The sequence below is a fragment of the Leopardus geoffroyi genome, chromosome C1 (genome assembly GCF_018350155.1).
Source record: "Leopardus geoffroyi isolate Oge1 chromosome C1, O.geoffroyi_Oge1_pat1.0, whole genome shotgun sequence".
NCBI lineage: Eukaryota > Metazoa > Chordata > Mammalia > Carnivora > Felidae > Leopardus > Leopardus geoffroyi.
Window position 1 is genome coordinate 84,206,311 of NC_059328.1, and position 24,478 is coordinate 84,230,788.

General features: G+C 36.4%; 1 protein-coding gene across 7 annotated transcripts in view; it reads left to right on the forward strand.

Annotated features, from left to right (window-relative positions):
• Positions 1–24,478, forward strand: part of SNX7 (sorting nexin 7) — a 306,074-nt gene that overhangs the window by 93,218 nt on the left and 188,378 nt on the right. For all 7 annotated transcript variants that reach the window (XR_006712522.1, XR_006712521.1, XM_045478386.1 and 4 more), the window contains 5 exons: positions 5,360–5,470; positions 6,012–6,176; positions 8,228–8,426; positions 13,390–13,589; positions 16,578–16,664. Coding sequence is in view for 5 of the 7 variants with exons in the window: in XM_045478386.1 (XP_045334342.1) it covers positions 5,360–5,470; positions 6,012–6,176; positions 8,228–8,426; positions 13,390–13,589; positions 16,578–16,664 (762 nt within the window). In the remaining 2 variants the exon portion in view is untranslated. The remainder of the gene's footprint in view (positions 1–5,359; positions 5,471–6,011; positions 6,177–8,227; positions 8,427–13,389; positions 13,590–16,577; positions 16,665–24,478) is intronic.

Here is a 24,478-nt window from a genome sequence, read left to right on the forward strand (position 1 = left end):
TTTCATTTTCTTTCCAAATAAGAGCCAGTGACCACTTTATCTTATGTATAAGATACTGCTAGTTGTCCACTAATTCAAATGCAGAGTAAATGTAGAATCGAAATCTCTCCTTGATCCTAGGGCAAGTCTCTGCAAAAAGAGAGTTTACTTCTGCCAGAATAAAACAACCAAGTCAGGTAACTGTTTTTTAAAACCCTTCATGTAATAGCAACCTTTAGCAATTATATTCATAAAATATAGTATTCTCTTTTTGAGGTGACACCCTACATCCCTTTTGTAGCTGAGAAGGTTTTGGACCATCTTCCTATAATCACTTCTCCCAGTGCAAATTCTACACCACTTCTAGTTATGTGTCGTAAAAAGTGCATGTATTTGATCTCTTCACTCAGGTTCTTAAAACCCTTCTGGGTTCCTCATTTCCTACAGAACAAAGTGCAAATTCCTTTGTATGACATATCAAGAATTTCTCAGTCTGATGCCAACCTACTCCTGTAAGACTACTCTCTTTAAATCCCCATTTTTAATACCCCTGCCCTCCACTCATCTAGACCTATTTTTGTTGCCTGAATACCCTAGGGTATTTCTTATTCTCATGACTTTGCATATACTTTTCCTTCTCTCTGTTATGTCCTTCCTCTTCTAAACAGAAGAACTAATGTTTATTTTCCAAGACACAGCTGGAGATAATGCATGCCATGGCCCTGCCCCCTGCATCTGTAGGCTGGAAGCCTCTTTCTTTCTTCTGTTTTCTCATGCTGTTCTAATTGAATTCTTAAAGGATGTAAAACACTGGAGTCAGTATAGCAAAGAAATTTTAAGCCTATATTTAATCCTTCTAAGCCTCAAGGTTTTTGTTGTTTTTTTTTTTAATCTAAAAAATGGAAATGACAATCAAACCTGGTCCTGCAGAGTTGCTGTAAGAATTGATTTAGGATTGGTCATCGACATATAACACTTAGCAAAATGCCTGACACATAATAAGTATTCAGTAATTGCCACCTACCTGTATGTGAGTAGGTAACTGTGTGTTTATTTTATTCCCAACAAGTATGTGAGCTTCTCAAGGAAAGTAGTTATATCTTCAGTTATCCGCATTTCCAAACACAATTCTTAGGATATAGTGAGTAAGCAATTTAACTTTTTGGTCAATGGGTGAGTGAAGAAATTTATAGTATCATACTCCTATCAAGAGGTTGTAGAACAAGATAGCATGGAATTCAATCTTGATTACTCCCCTTTCTTGCTATGTCTTTTGGGCAATTTAATTAACCTCTCTATGCTTAGTTTCCGCAGTTGTAAATAAGATAACAGTACTAGGCTTGGAGGGTGGTTGTGAATATTTAATGTGTTTATACAGACATATTGCTAAAAATAGGACCAGATTTCTCCTGGTATTACTATTTTAATTAAAAGCATCCATTGTCATCATCCTTCCTGGCAAAGAATTTGTGTAGCTGAATTATTTTCCCATCATTATTTGTTTCTTTTATTTTTTTTAAATTTTTTTTTTTTCAACGTTTATCTATTTTTGGGACAGAGAGAGACAGAGCATGAACGGGGGAGGGGCAGAGAGAGAGAGGGAGACACAGAATCGGAAACAGGCTCCAGGCTCTGAGCCATCAGCCCAGAGCCTGACGCGGGGCTCGAACTCACAGACTGCGAGATCGTGACCTGGCTGAAGTCGGACGCTTAACCGACTGCGCCATCCAGGCGCCCCATTATTTGTTTCTTTTAGAAAGACACTGTTTTTATAAGCTACCCAGTGAATTTTACTCTAATCATAGACATATAATATCTGTATTTACACCATATTTTATTTATTTATTTATTTTTTTAATTTTTTTTATTTTTTAACATTTATTTATTTTTGAGACAGAGAGAGAGAGAGCATGAACAGGGAGGGTCAGAGAAAGAGGGAGACACAGAATCTGAAACAGGCTCCAGGCTCTGAGCTGTCAGCACAGAGTCCGACGTGGGGCTCGAACCCACAGACTGTGAGATCATGACCTGAGCCGAAGTCGGATGCTCAACCGACTGAGCCACCCAGGCGCCCCATACACCATATTTTAAATGATGTACTGCCCTTATAGCAGCAGCAGCAATAGTAGTAGTAGTAAATATTGATAATATTACAGTGTGTGTAACTAACATTTATTGTGTGATTACTTTGGGCCAGGCAATGTTCTGACCGCTTTATGTGTATTCACTTGTTTAAAGTCTAACAATGATCCTAGGACCTAGATGTTATGATTTACCCCCATTTTGTGCATGAGGACATCGAAGCTCTGTAAGTTGCCAAAGGTTACACACTATAGTGATTACCTGAGCTGGGATTTAAATCCAGACCATTTACTTTCACACTATGCGTGTTTTCTGTTATACTTTTATGCATCTCTTTATGGTTATGACACACTGTCTTTCAGTTTCACTGTTATGAAAAAGTCCCTTTGTTCTACTTTGATTATTTTTACTGCATCCAATATATGGACTATGCCTACATATACTAAAATATGCATTGCAGATACAAATATATAAACATTTTGTGGATGTATAATATAGTCTTTTTTTTGTTAATCACTTTTTAAAATTTTTTAAATATTTGTTCATTTGTGAGAGAGAGAGAGAGAGAGACAGAGTGCAAGGAGGGGAGGGGCAGAGAGATAGGGAGACACAAAAACCAAAACAGGCTCTAGACTCCAAGCTGTCAGCACAGAGCCTGAAATGGGGCTCGAACTCATCACTGAGGTGTTGAGGATCGTGACCTGAGCCAAAGTCGGCTGCTTAACTGACTGAGCCACCCAAGTATCCTGATTTGTTAATCACTTTTTATCATTTATTCACTCTCTCATATATTCAGTGAAGTTTTGCTGAGTGCCAATTATGTCCCAGGTACTGTGTGTGTATATTGAGATTACACCAGCAAACAAGACAGACATACCCTCTGCCTTCATGGAGCTCTCAATCTAGGGGGGTGATGGATGTTAAACAATTACATGCTTAATTATTTAATTATAGTTATAAATGCTATGGGAGAAAAATATAGGATTTTATGAGCATGAGCACCCCATCTAATGTGGAGGTTAAGAGGTGGCTTCCCTGAGAAAATTTTAGTCTTATTAAAATTTACATTTATAGACATTAAGATTATATGGATAAATGCACATATACATGTGCACATATGTGCACTGACAATCTCCTACTTAAGAATACTTAAGAATGGCCTGGCTGTAAATGATTGTATGTGGAAGCCCATGTTCCTAGCATCTGTTCTCCTTATGAGAAATTGCCCTTTATTCTCCAGGTTAAAATATCTGAAGTGACTATTCTAAAGAAGTATTTTTTCTTTTGGAGATCAAGAGATGTGCTTTCCTTTGCTACATATAGAAACAAGAGCTTCGAGATTTAATGAGTGTCTTCTCTCTCACATCCACATCATGGAGACAAACCCATAAATGCCTGCCAGCGTGGAGTAGGGATTAAAGTATATTCCTGATTGTAAAATTCATTTTCCCTCAAAAACAGCTTTCTAAGTCCTCAGAGCCTAGAGTAACTGCCCTTGACCAAAGGTCAGTGTTTGTTGAATGAGTGCCTTTTGGGGTGTAGATCACATGAGTCCATTAGTCCTAAACTTCAACTACCCAAGCTTTTATGGTCAGACATGAAAAATTAAAGACCGTTTATGATATAGCTTCCATGGAAAATGATTCTGTATTAGAGGCATTATTTGTACATCTTCTGTTTTCTTCCTGTGTTACTGCAGTGTGTTAGAAAACTCTTTTAAGTCAAAGACAGAGTGATGGGGACAGAATCAACCAATTCTTTGACTTGATTTTACATCTTCCTCTTGCTGGAATTTTTATCAGATTATTCTACTTAAAGTGTTGAAAATTCTCCAGGACATTTAAAGCTCTGAACTGCCCAATTTTTGAGTATTTTAGTATTGGTTATGCCAATTTATACTTTTGGAAATTGGTGGTAAACCTATACATATGTGGCTGGTACAAGAAGGTGTTCAGTAAGTAAAGTTTAATGAGTGATTATAGACCATGTTTTCTGTGCGTATATATGTATGCATGTGTGTGTATTTGCATGTATATGTACACATACCAACTCATATATATGTTGTTAAACTTTGTTTCTACTAGATTTAGTTTTCCTATTTTTACCATTTCCATAACTTGTACCCATAGTTAAGATTTCAGAGTGTTTTGTGAACATTTAGTTCCTTAGACTTCTGCATATCATTTACCTCCACTTTTTCCCACTAAAAAGGACATGTTTTGATAAAATATATTGTATGATATTATAAACATTCATTGTAAAAGAATAAACCTTGGAAAGAATAACTTTTATGAACTTATTTCAAGACAATTAAGATTGCATCTATGACTTGAACTACTTAATTTTATAATTGCATTCATCTGTGTGGATGATTGATATTTTGGGTGAGTGCAAAATATGTATGCAATGTGTTATTCCATCATTATTCCTCCAGGAAAATTTCACCCTCATATCACTCTATAATTTTTAATATGCAAAAATTTAGTTAAGATATTGGTGGGAGTGAGTGTGCATCAGATAATGTTTTTTGTTGTTTTTTTTTTTTGGCTTGGGATTCAGGCAGTGGAAATGAGGTTGATATTGTATCCATGTTATTTTTGTCATATGTGTTGGCATAGATTTTTGGTTTGTTGAGAACGGATATTTTAATTTATTTGCCTAATTTTTAGGAGTTTAGGCATATAACTCAAAATCCCTTGAGAAATGACAGGAAGATTTTCTTTTCACATCAAATCTTCATTAATAACATTTTTTAAACAGTGGTAAAATCACTCTGTAAAATGTTAGAATTTTCATATACTAAAAGCAAATTTTACCAAAGCAATTCATTTGAGCAAATTCCAGGAAAACATTTTTTCTCAGTTATGTTCAGGTTATTTTCCAAATTACAAAAATAGGACTTTCCTCAAATTCTGAATTCTAATCATCTTGAGAAAAAATATATTTGAAACCTAAATTCAGAACACACTTTCTTGTTAGCAAGAAAGTCATGCCAAATATAATAGTAGTTAAAATCTTGTGGAAGGCAGATGGCTGCTCTAAGACAGATTTTTCAGTTTGGATTTTAAATTTGAGCATGATGTTTGCTTTCTTTCTGGAAATACTGGAAAGTTTGCTTTGTTTCATCTGCTATATGAATTGATGACTGCAAAAAAAGTACAGGGTGACAAACACTGAATAATTAGAATTTGTTAATTTTTCTTAGAGACCCATTTATTTCAGCATATCTAAAATAACATTAGGCAAATGTCTTCTGTCTTATATTGCATGTGTCGTTATTTTTTCCTCCTTTCTTCAGACATCTCGTGGGGAATTTGACTCCAGCGAATTTGAAGTTAGGAGACGTTATCAAGATTTCCTTTGGTTGAAAGGAAAACTTGAAGAAGCACACCCCACTCTGATTATTCCAGTAAGTCTACATATTTTTCCCGTAGAGTAGCTACCATTTTGTCTTGTGAATCATTAGAATGCTTATAACTAATGTCAGACTTTTAAATCAGTGTAATTCATTTATCCAGAAACCTTTGCTTTTAAACTTTCCATCTATGTAACAGATTTCTTTTTCTTTCTTTTTTCTTTTTTTAATGTTTATTTATTTTGAGAGAGAGAGAGAGAGTGAGTGAGCAGGGGAGCGGCAGAGGGAGAGAGAGGCCCACGTTCCACGCTGGACACAGGGCTCCAGCTCACGAACCATGGTTTATGACCTGAGCCGAAATCAAGTGTGGGATGCTTAACCAACTGAGCCACCCAGGCACCCCCAGATTTGTTTTTCTAAACTATTCTAATATGTTAAAATTTTGCAGGTTTTCGTTCTAGTGTGAATTTTGAAAAATTATTTTTATAAGGAATGAATGCAAGCTCAAATAGTCTTCCAAAAAGGAAGAGTGTAGAATTCCTTATAATCCCATGCCACATAATGCTCAGATCCTTTTAAAACTTTTTTGCCTCAGCCATTGCCTGAGAAGTTTATCGTGAAAGGTATGGTGGAACGCTTTAATGATGACTTCATTGAAACACGAAGGAAGGCGCTACATAAGTTCCTGAACCGAATTGCTGATCACCCAACTCTAACATTTAATGAAGACTTCAAAGTATTTCTTACTGCACAAGCTTGGGTAAAGAAATTTGATTTATACTCGTATAATCCTTTAGTGTCTTTATGTATATTAGTTGTATGCTTCTTCTGGTTTTCGTTTATGAATCCATCAGCAGTGTCCTTGAATTAAGATGGATTATCGAACACTGGAGAGGTATTCTTCAGATTTAAGATTTAACTGTGTCAAATCTACATATAAACGTTACAGACATCTTCTATCTTCCTCACATACACATATTCATATTTCTTTTGGTAGCTGAATTTTTTTTAAATGTCAGGGTATTCCTTGCATACTTATCCAATACTGAACATATACAATATACTTTTAAAATGGGTTAGGGCTATTCAAGTTAGGATAAAAGTCTTTATTAAATGGATAGATGGTTGGATGGATAGCCAAATAGATAATACAATTTTCTTATTTTTTCTTTTAATTACCTGATGGGAAGAGTGAATCTATTTCTAATGCAGAAAATTTATATGCTGTTCTTTTTTCTTTTCACCTATGAAAATATAACTCACCAAGAAGGAAAATGGATAGGAAACATGGTCAGTATTAAATGATTACTGACTCATGTTGAGTTTTGTATCTCTCAGTTGTTGCCAAAGTGATAGAAGCTAGAAAGTGGTTCATCTCAATCTTGACAAATAGTACTGCTATTTGGAAGTCCTTTGAGACTTATGTGAAATGAATTTGTGGCCTGACTCCAGAACCTTAGAAGCTGCTGGAAGCATTCTCTATAGTCAGTTCTCAGTAATAGCTTGCCAGTTGTGACTTATGCTCTCTCTGATAATGTTTACTCTATCAAGTGATGCTGTAGCACTCCCGGATAGATGTGTTACCTGGTCAAGGGTGACATCCATTATTATATACACATAAAATCATGCTGCCTAGGAAATAAACAAGTTTACTTTATATGTATTATTTTGTGTAAGACCTGTAGGAAAGTAAATCTGGAGAAAGATAATATATTATTTAATATTTGGATAAATAATATATAATATTTTTATCTGTGGATTTGGTAGTCAGCATTATTATTTATAGATTCTTTGTTTTTGTTTCTTGTGAGTAACCTTTTATTTGATCCCAAACCTATATTTCAACGAGTGCTATAACCATCACCAGAGTCATGTGGTCTTCTTCTTGGTGTTCTTTTTGAATACGCTGTACTTCTAAAGGGTTACTTTTGTGTGGTGTATCCTTTTATAGTGGTTCTTCTATTTTGCTCGTCTATACTCCTCCCTCCCAGATTAACTATGAAAGAGCTAGTTACATATATTATTAAAAATCTTTCTCTACAGCCAGCCAGCCAGTGGAGGTAGTGTCACAGTTTAGCTACTTCACTTGGTTGGAGAGTTATGGTCAGGGAGTATCTATTTACAAACTTTTATAGTGACATTAAGAAGACAGAGCTGGCTAGTGCTTAGCAGTGAAGCCTCTGGAATCAGATCAATCCTTGTCCATAACTTAGTTTCACCTGGACTTTGAGCAATCTCCTTAACCTTGCTGTGCTTGTATTTTCTTCTGTAAAACGAGGATCATAGTAGAACCTACCTCAAAGTGTTATGGTGAGTTTACGTGTGTGTGTGTGTGTGTGTGTGTGTGTGTGTGTGTAGTGCCTAGAAGCTCTCAATATATGCTAGCTATTATTATAACTAAAGAATTAATAAAATTTTCCTTTTTTTTTCAGGGAGCAGTTTAGACCCTAAGAGATCTTCTCTCAACCATTTTCTATTAAATCCCTGCTATAAAATATGGATTGCATCTCATATTGTCCTCTCATCTTCCCCAATATCTCCTTAAGCACAATTCCTGCTGTTAAACCTTATTCTTTTAAAGATCCATGCTGAGAGGAAAGCTGCGCACATGTTTTACACGAGTACTTTGAAAAGGAATAGTATCAAGGAGATAGAGGAAGAACTGTACCCCAATAAAATTCACCTGCTTCAAACTACATGAAAAAAAGTCTATGAAACATTTTTATCATCTTTATCCTTCCAATTACATTTCCTTTTGTTGGGAATATTGCTTCACCACAAATATTTAATTGGTTGTTTGTTTGTTTCTAGGAGCTCTCTTCTCACAAGAAGCAAGGGCCTGGATTACTCAGCAGGATGGGGCAGACAGTCAGAGCTGTTGCACTGTCAATGAGAGGAGTAAAAAGCCGCCCAGAAGAGTTCATGGAAATGAATAACTTTATTGAAGTTTTTAGCCAGAAAATAAATTTGATAGACAAAATATCTCAGAGAATTTACAAGGAAGAAAGGGGTATGTAGAATAACTAGAATGTGATTACCAAGTTGTTCAATTTCTGACCGATCTTCATATTTGCTGGTGTAGTAAAGCAATGTTAAGTTAGCATTTCTTTTTGGTTCTTTCTTGAAGTTTCCATCTCTCTGCTTACAGTCCCCATCTGTTTTTGTGTGATGTTTACTTTGTCCATTAGAGCACTGAGCACATTAATCATCATTGCTTTAAATTCCTGGTCTCACCATTTCAACACCCCTGCCATGTCTGATTCTGATGTTTGCTCTGTCTCTTTAAATTGTCTTTTTTGCCTTTTATTAGGATTTTTTTCTTAATAACCAGACATGATACTGGGTAAAAGGAACTGCTGTAAACAGGACTTTAGTAATGTGGTAAGGTGTGGGGGAGGAGAAACGTTCTATAGTTTTAAATATAGAAAACTTATGTCGATCTAAATATAGAAAAAACTCTTATTCCTGAAGCATTGTACAGTTTTGTGATCAGGTCTCAGTCGTTTGGTGAGCCTGTGCCTCTAGACTGTGAACTTCACAAGAGTTTCTCAGTTTTCTCTCCTTGCTTACTTGGGCCAGAGTGGCCAGAGTCGGCTGGACTTGAGTATTTCCCTTTCTCTAAGTTAGTCTCTGACGATACCGGAGCAGGTTAGGCTCTGGTTAACTATTTTCCTCTGAGGGCAGGCCTTTGTTAAGAAGAGCAGAGTGCTCTGGCTATTTCAAAATTCTCCTCTGCAAGAAGCAGGAGTAGTTTTTATTCAATATTTACAGTGAACCAAGTTGAGCTTCTGGGGGTAAATCTCACAATATTGACCCCATGACTGGGTTCCCCCTGGGGCTTTTAACTCTTAAAGTTGTCTACACTGAGCCTCCAGCAGTTCATCAATTACAGTTCCAGTCTCCCTACCCCAGCAGTGGGTGGTGAGAGGTGGTTTCTGCTCTTTAGCGTGTGCCCAGTAACCCACAATTCCTTGTATTCATCTGTCTTCCCAGTTGTGAGGGCAGTGGTTTTTCCTGTGTCCTCCCCTGTTTTGCAGATCCAAGAAAAGTTGTTCATTTTTCAGTCTATTCAGCATTTTACTTGTTCAGACTGAGTAGTGGTTTCCAAGCTCCTTACATGAGGTATCACATAACATTAAGATAGAATTTCACTTTCATGTGTGGCTTATACCCAGATATGTTGAGAAAATTGTTGATTTCTATATGATTTTGAAGGTAGTCATGGCCAGTCCCCATTTGTTTTAATCAATTATTAGCTGTTCTTGTTCCCATTTATAAGTAATAATGGCAAAGTAAGCCCTGAGCTTAAGATTTTGTAGTTGTATGAAGTTGGTCTTAAATGTACAATGTGGATCATAGCTTAAAATCAAAGAAGTGATGTATCAGAAAATAGGGTTTCCACATTTTCTGTGATTTTTTTGGAAAAAGTACTCTATATTACACCTGTCCAAGCATGGCAGAGAAATTTATATATTGGAAATTAGGTCCTTCTTCCTATTTTATGTCACCATTTCCTTTTTTCAATTTTCTTATTTTTATTTTACTTTAGAAGTTAGACTTCAGGGGCGCCTGCGTGGCTCAGTCAGTTAAGCATCCGACTTCTGCTCAGGTCATGATCTCACAGTTCGTGAGTTCAAGCCCCCTTCGGGCTCTGCGCTGATAACTCAGAGCCTGGAGCCTGCTTCAGGTTCTATGTCTTCCTCTCTTTCTCTCTGCTCCTCCCCTACTTGTGCTCTTTCTCTCTCAAAATTAAATAAACATTTAAAAATATAATAGCAACACTATTATATATCTAGATAGTGCTTAGCACATAGTAGGTGCTCAACAAAAGCTGTTCAATGATTGAAAAAAAGGAATGAACATATGATTTGATGGTAGGAAAATTTGCTTTATCATTAGTGATTGGTTGTTAAAAGAAATATAGAAAAAGTTGTCATAGCTGAATGTACATTTCCCTCTATGTTTTTTTTTTTCCATGCATTGACACTTGGTGATGTCATTGTGGTGACTGAATATAGTTTAATAATTTCTTTTAGGACTTACTGGTCCACCCTTGTTATTTATCATTTGTCTTTTTTTTTTTTTTTTTAAATCTCAAGAGGCTAATTGTTTTAACTGTATTCCACAATTCCAATTCTGTTAAGAATATTCTTGATGCATAGTTAAGTGGAATAGCAATTCAGAAAAGCTCCTGGAAACTCTTGAGACCTACGAGTTTTGTAGAACATCAGTATGCTGCTTTACATTTGCTGGTGCAAAGAAATAGTTTTAAAATCTTCGGTATACTCTAATGTTTGTGAAATGCTCAGAAGGAAAAGTGGATTTGATGATAGACTTTGTAAATTTGAGTTCTGATTTTCAGGGCATGATTGCCACTGACCCAAACTGGAGGGATTTCTTAGTTTTTTGAGTGTGAAGCCCACTTGTCAGATTCCTTTGAAGATGATGGAATGTTTTATTTTGTAGCTTGGGAGCCTAAGCTATATAGGATATTTCATTCATATTCAAATCATGAAAATATGGTGATCATAACTAGTGGTTTCTATTTAAAAATTTTTTTCAAGGTTTTTCTTTGATCTTGTTATATCTTGTGCTCCCCAGTTTATTTGTCACATTTGTACTGACCACATGCTGTACTGCTTCTCTGTGCTGGAGATTAAAGGAGGAGTAAGTTGGTACCTGTCCTTGAGCTCAGAGTCTAGTTGGGGAGACATATATTAATAGACAAATTACAGTGCAACTCAGTAAGTGTTTGCATACAAATGTAATCAGAGAGCTGTGTAAGCACAGTTTAGAATTTTATAAAAGCTCTCTATGGAAAAATAAATATTGCAGGGGCACCTGGGTGGTTCAACTGATTAAGCATCCAACTCTTGATCTCAGCTCAGGTCATGATCTTATCGTTTCATGGGATCGAGCTCCACATCAGGCTCTGTGCTAACAGCACAGAGCCTGCTTGGGGTTCTGTCTCTCCCTCTCTCTGTGCCCCTTCCCTGTTCGTACTCTGCCTCTCAAAATAAATAAACTTTAAATAAACAAACAAATAAATGAATGAATGTATGTTACAAAGGTTCAGTGGTACACACTTATGTATACACAAATTGAGAAAATGAGATAGGGAGAACATTTTTCTTTTCTAGAAATGCTAGTGTAGTGTGGCCATTATTTAAAACAAAGGATAGGCCTAGATTAGGTGGGTGCAGTTGGAAAGGCTCTAGTGATTATTAAACCTGATACCTTTATTTGGTAACAACTGATATTTCCAGTGTCTTAAATTTTTTAAATCATTTCAGTTTATTTGATCATACAAACTTTTGACATTTTAATAGTTTAATTTAGAGGAATATGCCAGATTTCAACTAACTCTAATGAGTAGTAAGATGATTAAATATAGAGAGAATTTCATCGTATTTGATGGATGTTAGAGAAAAAATATTCACTACTTCTACATTCTCTACCATAAAAAGCCATCTTTGAAAGATGATAGCATATCAGGGTGCCTGGGTGGCTCAGTTGGTTAAGTGTCTGACTCTTTACTTCGGCTTAGGTAATGATCTCATGGTTTTTGGGATCAAGTCCTGTGTTGGACTCTGCATTGACAGCACAGAACCTGCTTGGGATTCTTGCCCTCTCTCTCTGTTCTTCCCCCGGCACATGCATGTGTGTGTTCTCTCTCTCTCTCTCTCTCTCTCTCTCTCAAAATAAATAAACTTTAAAAAAAAAGAAGGATGATATTATAAATGCAAAAGTGTAAAAATATTCAGATTTTGAAATGAAATACAAATTGTTGAATTAATGGCTTATCAAGCATTGAATAGTCTTTTGTTGTTCATTCACTAATACAAAAATATTTATTGAACACATTCTGTATCAGGCTTTGAGATAAAAGAAAATGAGACCCAGCCCCTGTTTTAAGGAACATATGGCCTAGGAGCATATGATTTATGCAAGCAATTATAATAGAATGGGATAATACAAGTATAAAATTATGATAGGCTTTAATAGAAGTGTAAAATTATGATCGGCTCATTGGGGACAAAGCATATACAATGTTTTGGAACAGAATCCGAAGGAATTTATTTGTACTAGTATTTACTAGTATTTGTGCTAGTATTTAAAGGATTGGAAGTAGTTTGTCAAATGGTAGAAATGATAAAGGGCAAGGCAAAGGGGTATGTGTAATGTTTAAATGAGGAGAAATCATGAGATAGTTATGAATGAGTAATTATCATGGCCTGAATTGAACTATTTTGGGGGAAGAATCTCAAGAGTTGGACCCAGAGAGACAATGTAGGGACTTTCTAATTTAGCTAAGAAGCTTCAGTGTTATATACTGTGACAAAAATTGAAAGGGGAAGAATAGTTATAAGTCCCTTACAGAAGTGTACATTACAGACGCTGATGAGCTGATGACAGTGGAAATAAGGATAGATAGGTAGATAGGTAGAAAAATAGATGGATGAATGGATGGATAGACAGATGGATAGATAGATAAGTATTAAGAAATATTGAAACTGGTGATTGGCTCTGTGCAGGTATGAGTATAGGATGATACCCATTTTTGCTTTGAGATCACTGGAAACAATTACTCTTAGGTAGGATATGTAATCAGGAGAAGGGGAGAAAGAAGACAAGCTTGTTTAGGTAATGTTGCCTATGAGACACTCAGGTGTAGTTTATTTGGTAGGCAGAGTTCCATGATAGATATGGTGATCGTATAATCTGTCTTCCAAGCCAGGATACTTTAGAGAATGAAAAAGGATGCTATTGCTGGTTACACATAGACAGTAGTCATTCAAGGACTGACCTGAGTGGATTGTAATTGCTGCCAATTTAATGAAAGTTGATAGCCATCTTCTTATGTTCATTTAGAAGAACATATGCACCATGAGAAAAATAAGGTCTTTTCTTACTGTATAATTCACAGATTTTTAAAACTTCTGTAAATTGAGGAGCTTAATTTTTGTTTTTAGAATATTCTGATGAAATGAAAGAATATGGCCCAATTCATATTCTGTGGTCAGCGTCAGAAGAAGATCTGGTTGATACTCTAAAAGGGATTGCCAGCTGCATTGACAAATGCTCTAAGGCCACTGAAAAACGGATGTCTGGACTCTCAGAGGCCCTGCTTCCTGTAGTACATGAGTATGTACTTTATAGTGAAATGTTAATGGTAAGAACACCTTATACTTTTACCTTAGTCCCTGACCTGATTATAAGCTTTATAAAGGTAGTTTCTATTTCAGTTTTTTTCACCACTATTTTCCCATCCTGCAGAATGCTTTGCATATAGATGCTCAATAAATATTAGTTCACTATGTGAATGATATGACAAGTGGAAGTATATGTTAATAAAAGACAGGAATACTCAATAGCCACAATAATGTACATTACACATAGATTTGAAACATCTTCAGTCAAGATTTATATAGAGAATATGATTCATTTTTCCAAGCCTTTAAAATTTTACTTAAAAAAATTTTAGTGCTTTAGAGATTTCTTTTCATGAAAGAGTTCTTTTACCCCTTCTAGGTACATTTGATTTAGCAATGTATTTACTATCATTATGTACAAAGTACTTGAGTAGGATTTTGATGTTTGTTCTGTCTTCTGGATGCTTCTAAAAAGAAATCCTTCAAGTTAAAATGTTTTCTTTCACTATTTGCAAAGGCTTTTATTCCTCTTATATCAAAGATTTGTATTTAACCTCCTCAGTTCAAGTTAAGGTTTCCAGATATTTGGGATTTAGCAATGCTATCTGCAAAGTTAATGTTTTTCATCCTGTATTATGTTCTGCTCACAGCACCTTGCACAAACTGATACCCTCAGGGTTGTTGTGTTTTAGCGTGGCAATGGGAGAAGGAGCCCACTTGCATTCAGATATAGTCCATTTCTTCTGCTATTTATATTTGGAGCCGTGTCTGTTTTCATGTACTCTTGGTTTGGGATTTTTTTTTTTTTAATTTTGCTTCTGTCTTGGTAAGAAAAGCTCTCTTAGCCTTTCAGCATGAGATCTGCCTCTTTCTCACGGTTAGGTTTTTCTTTCACAGTCATTAAATATTTTGTAGATATTTCATGTTGCTGCTGTTACTTGACTTTATTAGGGTCTTCTATAAACAAACACTTCTTGCTTCCCAAAGGCCTCTAACATTTCACTGCTGAGGAGTCTCCTCCTTGTCTCCATCAATTTCCTTGGCTACATTTCATTGTTTTACTTCATTATTGATAGCCCCCTTGTGTGGTTGTTCAAAGAGATCTGATTTGTATAATTAAAAATAGTATATTCTTCTCCCTTAATTAGATGTGTTTTTCTCTTTATTATGTCAAGATGAAAATTATGTAATTTAAGTCATATATCATTAAAGGTGTGGAAAAATTATAATAGCAAGCAGAAGAATTATTTTATAGGTTCTCATTTGATTATATTACTTTGTAGACTCCTAAAGCATAATCAGTAGCAATTTATATTGCAGTTCTGGCTGTGTTTTATATTGGAATGTTTTCTTCAATGTGAGCTAAAATGATGAAGTATAGACCTTGACAAAATGATTAAACTTGTGTAATCTTACTAGTTGTCTTCTGAAGCAAACTCTTACTTAAATATTTCTACCTATGTGAAGCACAGTACTTCATATTTATGAAAACAGACCTTAAATAAATGAGACTAAATTGTAGTATGTGTCATTTGGGTTAGAGATAGGAAGGGGTTCCCGATATTAATGCTAATGAAACACTGAAATAAATACAAAAGATATGTAGTAATTACCTGAATTTTCTATTGATTTCTTTGAAAACAGGAGAAAAGCTTATCTCTTTTGAGTGTTTTAGGAGTAATTCCGCCAGGCACAAAACTAGGCTGAGTAATTTTGAGGATGCTTTTTATCCTTAATGCCTCTCAGTTCCCACATACTCTGTCAAATTATCTTGCCTCCATTTAACTGATCTGTTGGTGGGTTCTCCCCTTCCCCTGAAAACACCTGAAAGACCTATGCCTCATAAAGGCTTTTCTCATATATGCTGTACTTTCACCCTTTCTGTTTGAATTTTTCAACGTTTATTTATTTTTGGGACAGAGAGAGACAGAGCCTGAACGGGGGAGGGGCAGAGAGAGAGGGAGACACAGAATCGGAAACAGGCTCCAGGCTCTGAGCCACCAGCCCAGAGCCCGACGCGGGGCTCGAACTCACGGACCGCGAGATCGGACCGCGAGATCGTGACCTGGCTGAAGTCGGACGCTCAACCGACTGCGCCACCCAGGCGCCCCTCTGTTTGAATTTTTTACTTACCTGGAGTTAGCTTAACTTTTTCCTTAACCTCTTTAGGCCTCTTGTGTTCATTATCACAATTTTATGATTTCAACTAATATTTTGAAAACCTGTGAAAGATGAGTACAAATAAAAAGAGTCATTGTGTCTATAAAGCCTAAGTAGCAGGTCTTGGGAGAAAAATGAGTCACCAGGGGAAACACATTGTAAAAGGCTGGCAAACATTATAAAAGATGAAGGTGAAATCTGCGCTCAAATTCCATCACAAGGGTGTTTTAAAGTTTAAGGATACCGAAACGTGAATTCATGGTTATTTGAGAAAACAGGATGGAACTCTTCTCAGAGAAGAGGCTATAATTTCTCATCAAAAGCTTGGCTAATTGACTAATATTTATATATTTTAAGCTAAAATAAAATCTCAAAATGTGAGTTCACACTTCAGTTTTCTGATTCCCCACTGTAATTAAAAACTCTTTAATTAACCACGTCTTTGGAATCGAATAAGTGTGCTGCAAATTATTTTAGACACTTTAGGTGAGAGGCCCGTGTGACCTCTCAACTGCCACCAGGTTACACCATAGTATATATTTTCAGTGCTCCCACTGATTTTTGATTGATTATTTGTTTTTTTCTCTTTTTTAAGACCTGTATATGGCTAGAGTGCCCCAGTAAAATGTGCATTGGGAAAACTCATAAAAAGTTTATGAAGAAAATTCTCTTACATACTTGCTTTCAGTTTAACGTTTAGAGATTAAACAAATTTGTTTGTCATTATATCCCCAAATGACTGATGGGTTGGGAAGCGGTGCCATTTATATTCTAAAAGGTATATTTTTTCATAAAAATATTATTAAACCAAAGTACAACTTATTCCATCCCTGTGTTTTGATATGAAGGGTGTTATGAAAAGGAGAGACCAAATACAAGCAGAACTGGATTCCAAAGTGGAAGCTTTGACCTATAAAAAGGCAGATACTGATCTGGTAAGTTTTTAAGTTTCTTGGTACACTCATATAGAATTCATTTTCTAAAATGTTTATTAGCTGTGTAAAGCTCCATTGTGTGCTTGCTTTTAAGGATTCAGTAGATGATACTACACTTTCTTCTAGAAAACAAATCATACATTGAATACCCAGTGAATCTACAAGTTTAACAATGGTGCTTTTCTGCCTGTCTTATATTGTCTCTTATGATAAGTAAAGTATGAAGTTAATTTTTTTTAATTAGAATATTATAAGAAGGTATGGAAAGCACCTAGTATTGTTCCAGAAGGTTAGTGAGCACTCAGTAAATAAATCCACTTTTTGCTCATTTTATAAGCAAACGGTTATATAAAGTAGGTTGGTGTTCCTATACACTTTTTTCTAGTTATTTTAAAAACCTTTATTGAGGAAGTGTCTTTGATTTCAAGTTTTATCCTTTCCTTGCAATACATTTTAATGGAAAATTTCAAACATAAAAAGTGATACGATGAACTCGTGTACCCATCACTGGGCATCATTAATGTCCAAAATGTTGTCCAACTTTCTTCATCTTTCTCTTTCCTCACCTTTTTTTTTCTGAAATGTTCCCATGTAAATTCCAGACATTATATTATCACCCACAATATTTTAGTGTTTATATTTTATTGTCTTTGCGTCTCTTCAGGGTACTACTTTCAGCTTGGAATTATTTTTCTCACTTTAAAATTGAGAAAGAGGCTTTCAAGGTAGAGTAACTTGCCCAAGTTCATATAGTTCTTGAAGCAGAAGTTGGATTGGAGGTGGTGGTATCACTTGCCATCCTCAGAGCCTGCTGCCTCCCAGAGAGCAAGTGTAGATGTGGGGAAGATTGAGTATTACTTTGATTAACTTCTCCTGAGTTTTCTATGAAGCAGACCTTCTTACTCTTTTTATTTTTAATTTAAGGATTTTGTCAGTAATGAGTACGATATTGAGTGTGCGTATGGCAGGTGAGTGGGGAGTTCTTGAAACCACCCATTTGTCTGTAGTATCCTAGCCCCCATCCCAGCCTGGCTTGGGACTCAGCCTCCCTCTTCTCTGTTTTAATTTTCTCCCTTACTTTAATCATTTTCTAACAGAAGATAGGATTTCATACTTACTGGTTTTCTTTGTATTGTCTTTCTTTCTCTTTCCCCCAGTCCATTATGTATGCAGCTTAAAGCCAGGAATTTTTTATTTGTTCCCTGAAGTGCTCTCAGCCCCTAAAACAGTGCCTTATACTTGGTAATCAATCAATCAATCAATCAATCAATATTTAGTGAACAAATGAATGAATGAAAATGGCAGTGACTACTCTGATTCACAAAAATACACTGAAGGCTTAAAGCAAGAAGTCTCTACAAATTCAGACTTTGTGTAGAACACTGAGACTTCACTCAGAAGGGACTATGAATATCCTTGTTTTTCTAGACTATTTTTGTTTTTCAAACTCAAGTTCATTCTCCTGAGTGGAATGTGAATGGGCAGTGGTGGGCTGTAGTGGACAGAGTAGGAGAATGGCATCTGAGAGAGAAAATAAATAATGGAAAATGTAGAGCCAATGGAGCTAGTACTCAAGATTAGGAGAAAAAAGAGGAAAACCAAGGTTAACCTTTTCTTCACAATAAGGTGTGTGTGTGTGTGTGTGTGTGTGTGTGTGTGTGTGTGTGTAAATTTAAAGAGTCACTTGGCAAGAACAAAAAGTGGGCACATGTGCAGAAATTATAATTGTATCTTTTGAACTGTGGATTCTTTTTATTTGTTAAGTAATTTTTAAAGATACTGAAATTAGCAATTAGATAAAATTTGCCCTTGACTAAATACTAGAAAAAGTACAGTATTTTAAAGTTTCAGGAGAATAGTTAAATGGCTTAAAAATCAAGCATCTGTTCAGAATGGTTTATATTCATATTTTAAATTGAAAGGAAGAGTAGTTGAGATGGTTCCAACCACAAAAATACAGGAAAAAATAGCTTGGGCCCAAATATGGCTAGGCTTTCCCAACTCAACTAAAAAAACACATTTTTTTTTCATTTGACTTGCAAATATTTTGTCTTTTGCTCTATAAAAATTTCCTTGATATCTCATTATAACCTAATGATCCATCTGTATTTATGATTTCATTTTATGTGTATGTGTCATATCCACTATAAAGTATTTTTTACCTAGTTATCCGCTATGTTGTAAGATTGGGGAACTTTGAAACTTTAATTATCTGCATTATATTCTGTAAGATATTTTAAATGAAGATTTGAAACAGGCACATTTAACAGACATTACAAATGTTTTTTTTTTTTTTTTTTTTTTTTTGTTAGCCATCAAAACAGATCCTTCCTAAAACATATAAGGACTAATTTAATGATTTATGAATGGTACCATTTACATTTTCATGCAGTTTGTTTACAGGCCTCACTTCCAAATCCCTGTGTGTTATGACGGTATCTTTGGGAGAAACCTTCCAGGGTTACTCTCAAAATGAACCTGCCATGATTGGTCACAGAACAACCAAAGGGAAGTTGCTTAGAAATATGCAGGATAGGGTCACCATGGAAACGCGCCCTTGTGAGGTCCTTCCAAGGAGCCATCCTTTTCAGTCACCATGGCGACCCTGGCAGAGAACTGAATATAGCAATCTAGCCTGGTTGTTTACCATGGCAACTCAAGCAGGGCCACTTTGGAGACAACCCTGGGGCCATTTCTATGGAGACCTGCCAGGGTTGCCTTTAGAGGCTCCCTCAAAGTCACCTTTGGGTGGGATGCTATATGCATACCCAGCAAAGCAACTCACAATGAAAAGGTCAGTGAAATGAAGTTTTACCAAGGAGGGCAAAAACTAGGAGAGTAAATTAGTAGTGATGTAACATTCCAGAGGTCCTTTTGGGCATACCAGGTGACTTCTATGTGGGCTTTGTGGCATACAAAAATAGGGTTCTGGTCTTTTACCCTGCCTGTAATTTTGTAAATGCTGTAAATTGACAGTAATGGTATTACTGTTACTCTTTCTTATCACAAAAATATACCCACAAAAATGATGTGTTTTCTTGCAAACCGAAACAGTGTTTTAGAGTGAATTATTTTATTCATTATCTGGGTAGTTGTAAAGTGACAGCTTACAGTTTATGAGTTTTTTTTTTTTTTTTAAGTTTATTTATTTACGTTGAGAGAGAGAGAGAGAGAGTTAGCTGCAGAGGGGCAAAGAGAGAGAGAGAATCCCAAGCAGCCTCCACATTGCCACTGTGGAGCCTAATGTAGGGCTTGAACTCACAAACCATGAGATCATGACCTGAGCCGAAATCTAAAGTTGGACGCTTAACCGACTGATCCACCCAGGCACCCCAGAGTTTGTGGTTTGTAGTTCTTATCTCGCACAACAATAAAATTAATGGTTGCAAAATGACCTAAACTCAGTAAAGACTTTCAGAATACCTATTCGAAGGTCGATTCAGCTGTTTATTTAGATTTTTGACATTTAGGCTTTGGAATTAGACCTAGGATCCAATCCTAGCTCATCTGATTAAGTGTGTGACCTACAACATGTTTCCTACCTTCTTGTAGCCTTATTTTATCATGTATAATGTGGGGAAATTAGTAGTACCTTTCTAATTAGATTTTGTTTAAGGATTAAATGATAACAATGGAAGTAAATCATTTAAATCATAGTAAGCACTCAGTGGTTGTTAGCTGTTGTTATTTTGATGACTTTATAGAAGTAATATTTGAGATGGCTCCTGTAAAATGACTTCAGCATTGTTCCTTGGAGAGCAAGGAGCATATTTCATGCAGACTTGGTATTATGAAAAGTAGTAAAAGCTCAAAAAGCATGCCAAAATGAGAAAACTAGGCTGATACATAGAGAACAGATACAGGGGAGATGAGATGTGGCTGTAAAAGAAGGGCATAGTCAGATAGGAAGAGAGACTTGCTATTTGTCAGCAGGAGGAATATGGACTTTATCCTTTGGGCAGTGTGGATCCAGTGAGAGCCTGGACTGACGAGGTAGTAGTGGAGTTGCAGATGAGAATAAATTTGAGAGAAATATAGGTGAAAGATCGAATCTGTAGCACTTAAGAAGGAAGGGAAGCCAGTGTTTCAAGTTGTTACTGACTCTTCACATTGCTAGCTTGCAGGGAGGGCAAGGATGCCTGGCTGGCTCAGTAGGTAGAGTACAAAACCCTTGATCTCAGGGTCGTGAGTTTGAACCCCCACATTGGATAGAGAGATTACTTAAAAAATGAAAAAAAAAAAAAAAAAAAGAAAATTAGGGCAAATAATGGCTCTATAGACTAAATTATAGCATATAAAAGGGAGAAAAAAATTAGAGATCTACAACTTTATGTCATGATAAGGTGAACTTTAAGATAGAGATACTCAATGAAAGCTATCCGCAAATGTGGTTGAGTATCTACTGTAAGAGAGACACCATTGCAAGCATTGGGGATATAGCAGTCAAGAAAACAGGCCCGCATTCTAGTGGATGGAGACAATTGTAAATAACTAATTAATTAAAATTTAAGTTGACTGTCTTGTAGTGATAAGTGTGGAGAAGAGGGAGTGTTTGGGAATAGTGCAATTTAATATTGGGGGTCAGGAAAGTTACTACCAAGACGTTGATTAAGTAAAACCTGAAAGAGGTGAGATGTTGAACCATATGAATATCTGGGAGAAGAGCATTTCAGGCAGAGTCAATAAGTGCAAAGTATAAATATGCTTGCACGTTTCAGGAAAAGCCTGGAGACTAGTGTTACTGGAATAGAATGAGCAAGTGAAAGAGTTGGAGGAAATGAGGCCAGAGGGGTCAGATCATGAGGTTTGGTCTCAGTGAAATAGGAAGACGACTGAACTGAGGAGTAACACATTCAGACATAAGCTATAAAACAATTACTGTGCTCAGGAAAGATAGGACATAACGTATATGTGGTGTATGCATGGGATAGGAGAACACCCCAGCTGGAGACCAGCTCTTACAATCCCAGTGACACATGATAGCTTGGACCAGGGTGAAAATGGTGTGAAGTGGTCAGATTCTAAGTACATTCTCAAGGTAGAGCTCTTTGCTATTTGGAGAACTGTGGATTCTGAGCACCTAAGGATGATACCAAGGTTTTGGGACTGAGTAGTTGGAAGGTAAGAATTGGCATTAATTGAAACAAGGAAGACTTTAGAAGGGACAGGTTTAGTGGAGAAGATGAAGAAATCAGATTTGGACATTTAAGATTGATGTGCCTATGAGATACCCAAGTGGAGATTTTGAATAAGGAGGTACATAGAAAAATCCTTATAAAAATCCAGAGGCCAAGGCAGGGATTCAGCTGGAGATACGTATTTGGCAGATGTTAGCCGATAGTATTTAAAGCATGAGATTTGTTGAAGTCGCTAATGGGTGGGGAAAAAAGAGGTCCCAGGACTTAGTGGGATTGAGCCTTGACATATTCCAGTATTAAAAACCGGAGAAGGAATAGCTGGTGAGGAGAAGGAAAGGGAATTTATATAGCTTTGGCTGGTGGTAAATGATGGAGCCAACAAGATGAACTCAACAGATTTATTTAGGGTCATTCAATTTTTTTTAACCACTTCTCCATTTATGAGGCATTTATAAAAACAGCCTGATGGAGAATAATTAAGATAAGTATGGATAAGAAAATATTTCAAGAGAAATCGAAAGTTGTAGTATGTGCTCCAATACAGAAGATACTCAATGAAATACATATTGTTCAGTCAAAGTAAGAGAATTTTGACTATGGAGATAAAAGTACAGCAATAACCGAGATAATGAGGACAACTCAGATATTTGGAGGAACTTGTGGTTTTTGCAGTTTAGTTATTAAGATTTCAGAGTCAGAGCTTCTGTTTGAAAATGCTTATTCACTTCACTGCTTAACTGCAAGATAAATAAGGGTTCATCTGTGGTGCTAAATAATGCTGCATTTCCATTTTATTTTTGTTTTTATTTTTGAATGGATGATTTATAGTTTTCCACTCAAAGCAGCATTCAAATATAAATGAATATGAATACATTTGACATTTAGCAATATGTGCATTGAATCTGAAAGTTGGATCTAGATATAATGGCATAGCTGTTTAGCAGTATATTTATGTGAGCAAAAAAAAAATGCATTTTCATAAGATCATTATGATCTGCATTTGCATATAGCCACATTCAGTAGATGCAAACAGATACCAAATTTATTCAAGCTGGTCCTTGCTCTGTATGACTTGCTATTTTTGAACCGGTATTTTACTCTTATCCCCAAATAGTGGCTATTAATTTTCAGATGTTCTTGATAGTGTACTAAATGCTGCACAGAGAAAGATTGACTTTCCTCTAAGCTTCTAGGAGATGACAGTATTGACATAACTTTTTTTTTGTGGTGGGAGGGGAGCGGAGGTCACCTCTCCCTATTCTCAGATATTTATTGTCTTACCTCTCTCCCCTGACCTTTTTACAAATTTATTCCTTTCTATATGCCTCATTTCTTAGCATCTCCTTTCCTCTCTGTCCTTCTTTTTTGGCTGTTTGCCTCTATGCGTGTGTCTCTCCCATACGTGCAGGAACACAAATGTACACATACCACACTCCTCCAGTGGTAAAAGACACGACACTGTCCAGTGGAAGGAAAAGGGACTTTTTTCTTGTGTATTCATTTTATAATTTATTCTAGAAGGCATCCAACAGACTTGTCCTCATTTCTTACTGGCCAGAGTTGTGAAAAACCCATGATCAAGTCAGTTACTTGGAGTGGGAATGTAGCCATCAGAACTGACTTAGATAAGCAACAGTATGCCTACTGATGCAAGTACCTGAAAAAATTGGGGCCCTTTCAGGTAGTAAGAAGAGGAGTGCAGCATTGATTCTGGGTAAACAACTAATAAGCATGTGCCACAAGTATACAGTGTGGGACATGTTGGAGTAGTATACCGCAGCTGGGTGGAAGTTGGGGATGGGAGAATAGGTGAGGCTATGTAATCAAGAAGGCCCTCAGCAGCCTCTCCTCCCAGAACAAAGTACCAGGCAGTACCTAGCATTCATCTCCCTCTGTATCTTCATTGGCAGGCCTCTCATTCAGGGCGTCATTGGTTTGAGTGGGGTGGGGGAGAAACATGTACTCCTATTTATATAAACTTGTAAAGGATGCTAATGGATATTTAATTCAATGGTAAAACGGCATGTCTACCCTATCAATAAGAGTCTGTTGAGCCTAGGATCTCCATTAGAAATTCTGCCATACTACTTTTCCCCTCTGTCATTTGTTTTTATGCTCCTGCCACTTTTAAGTAGAGCTGCCTCTGCAAAGTATTTAATATGAGGTCTTCTTAAACCCGGTTGCAGAGTTTCATGTGATTTCACCCACACACTGTGTGCCTGTGTCATTTTAGGCAAGTTACTTACACTCTCCTTGCCTTAATTTCCTCAACTATAACAGTTGTGGGGAATATCTTCCCTGGAGTGTTCTTAAATCTGCATCTGAAAACTCTTAGCCCAGTGCCTAATTAGTGTTAGATTGTAAATATTTTTATAAGCAATATTAGAAGAACTTTCTTTCAAGTATACATTGTGTGTTTCGTTCTTCTAGATCAAAGTGTAAGTGGTAGCTATAATTTTGCTTCTTAGACCTTCACAATATATATGTATATATATATAGGAGGCACCTGGGTGGCTCAGTGGGTTAAGTGTCTGACTTCGGCTCAGGTCATGATCTCGCAGTTTGTGAGTTCGAGCCCCTCCTCGGGCTCTGTGCTGATAGCTCAGAGCCTGGAGCCTGCTTCAGATTCTGTGTCTCCCTCTCTCTCTACCCCTCCCCCTCCCTTGCTCATGCTCT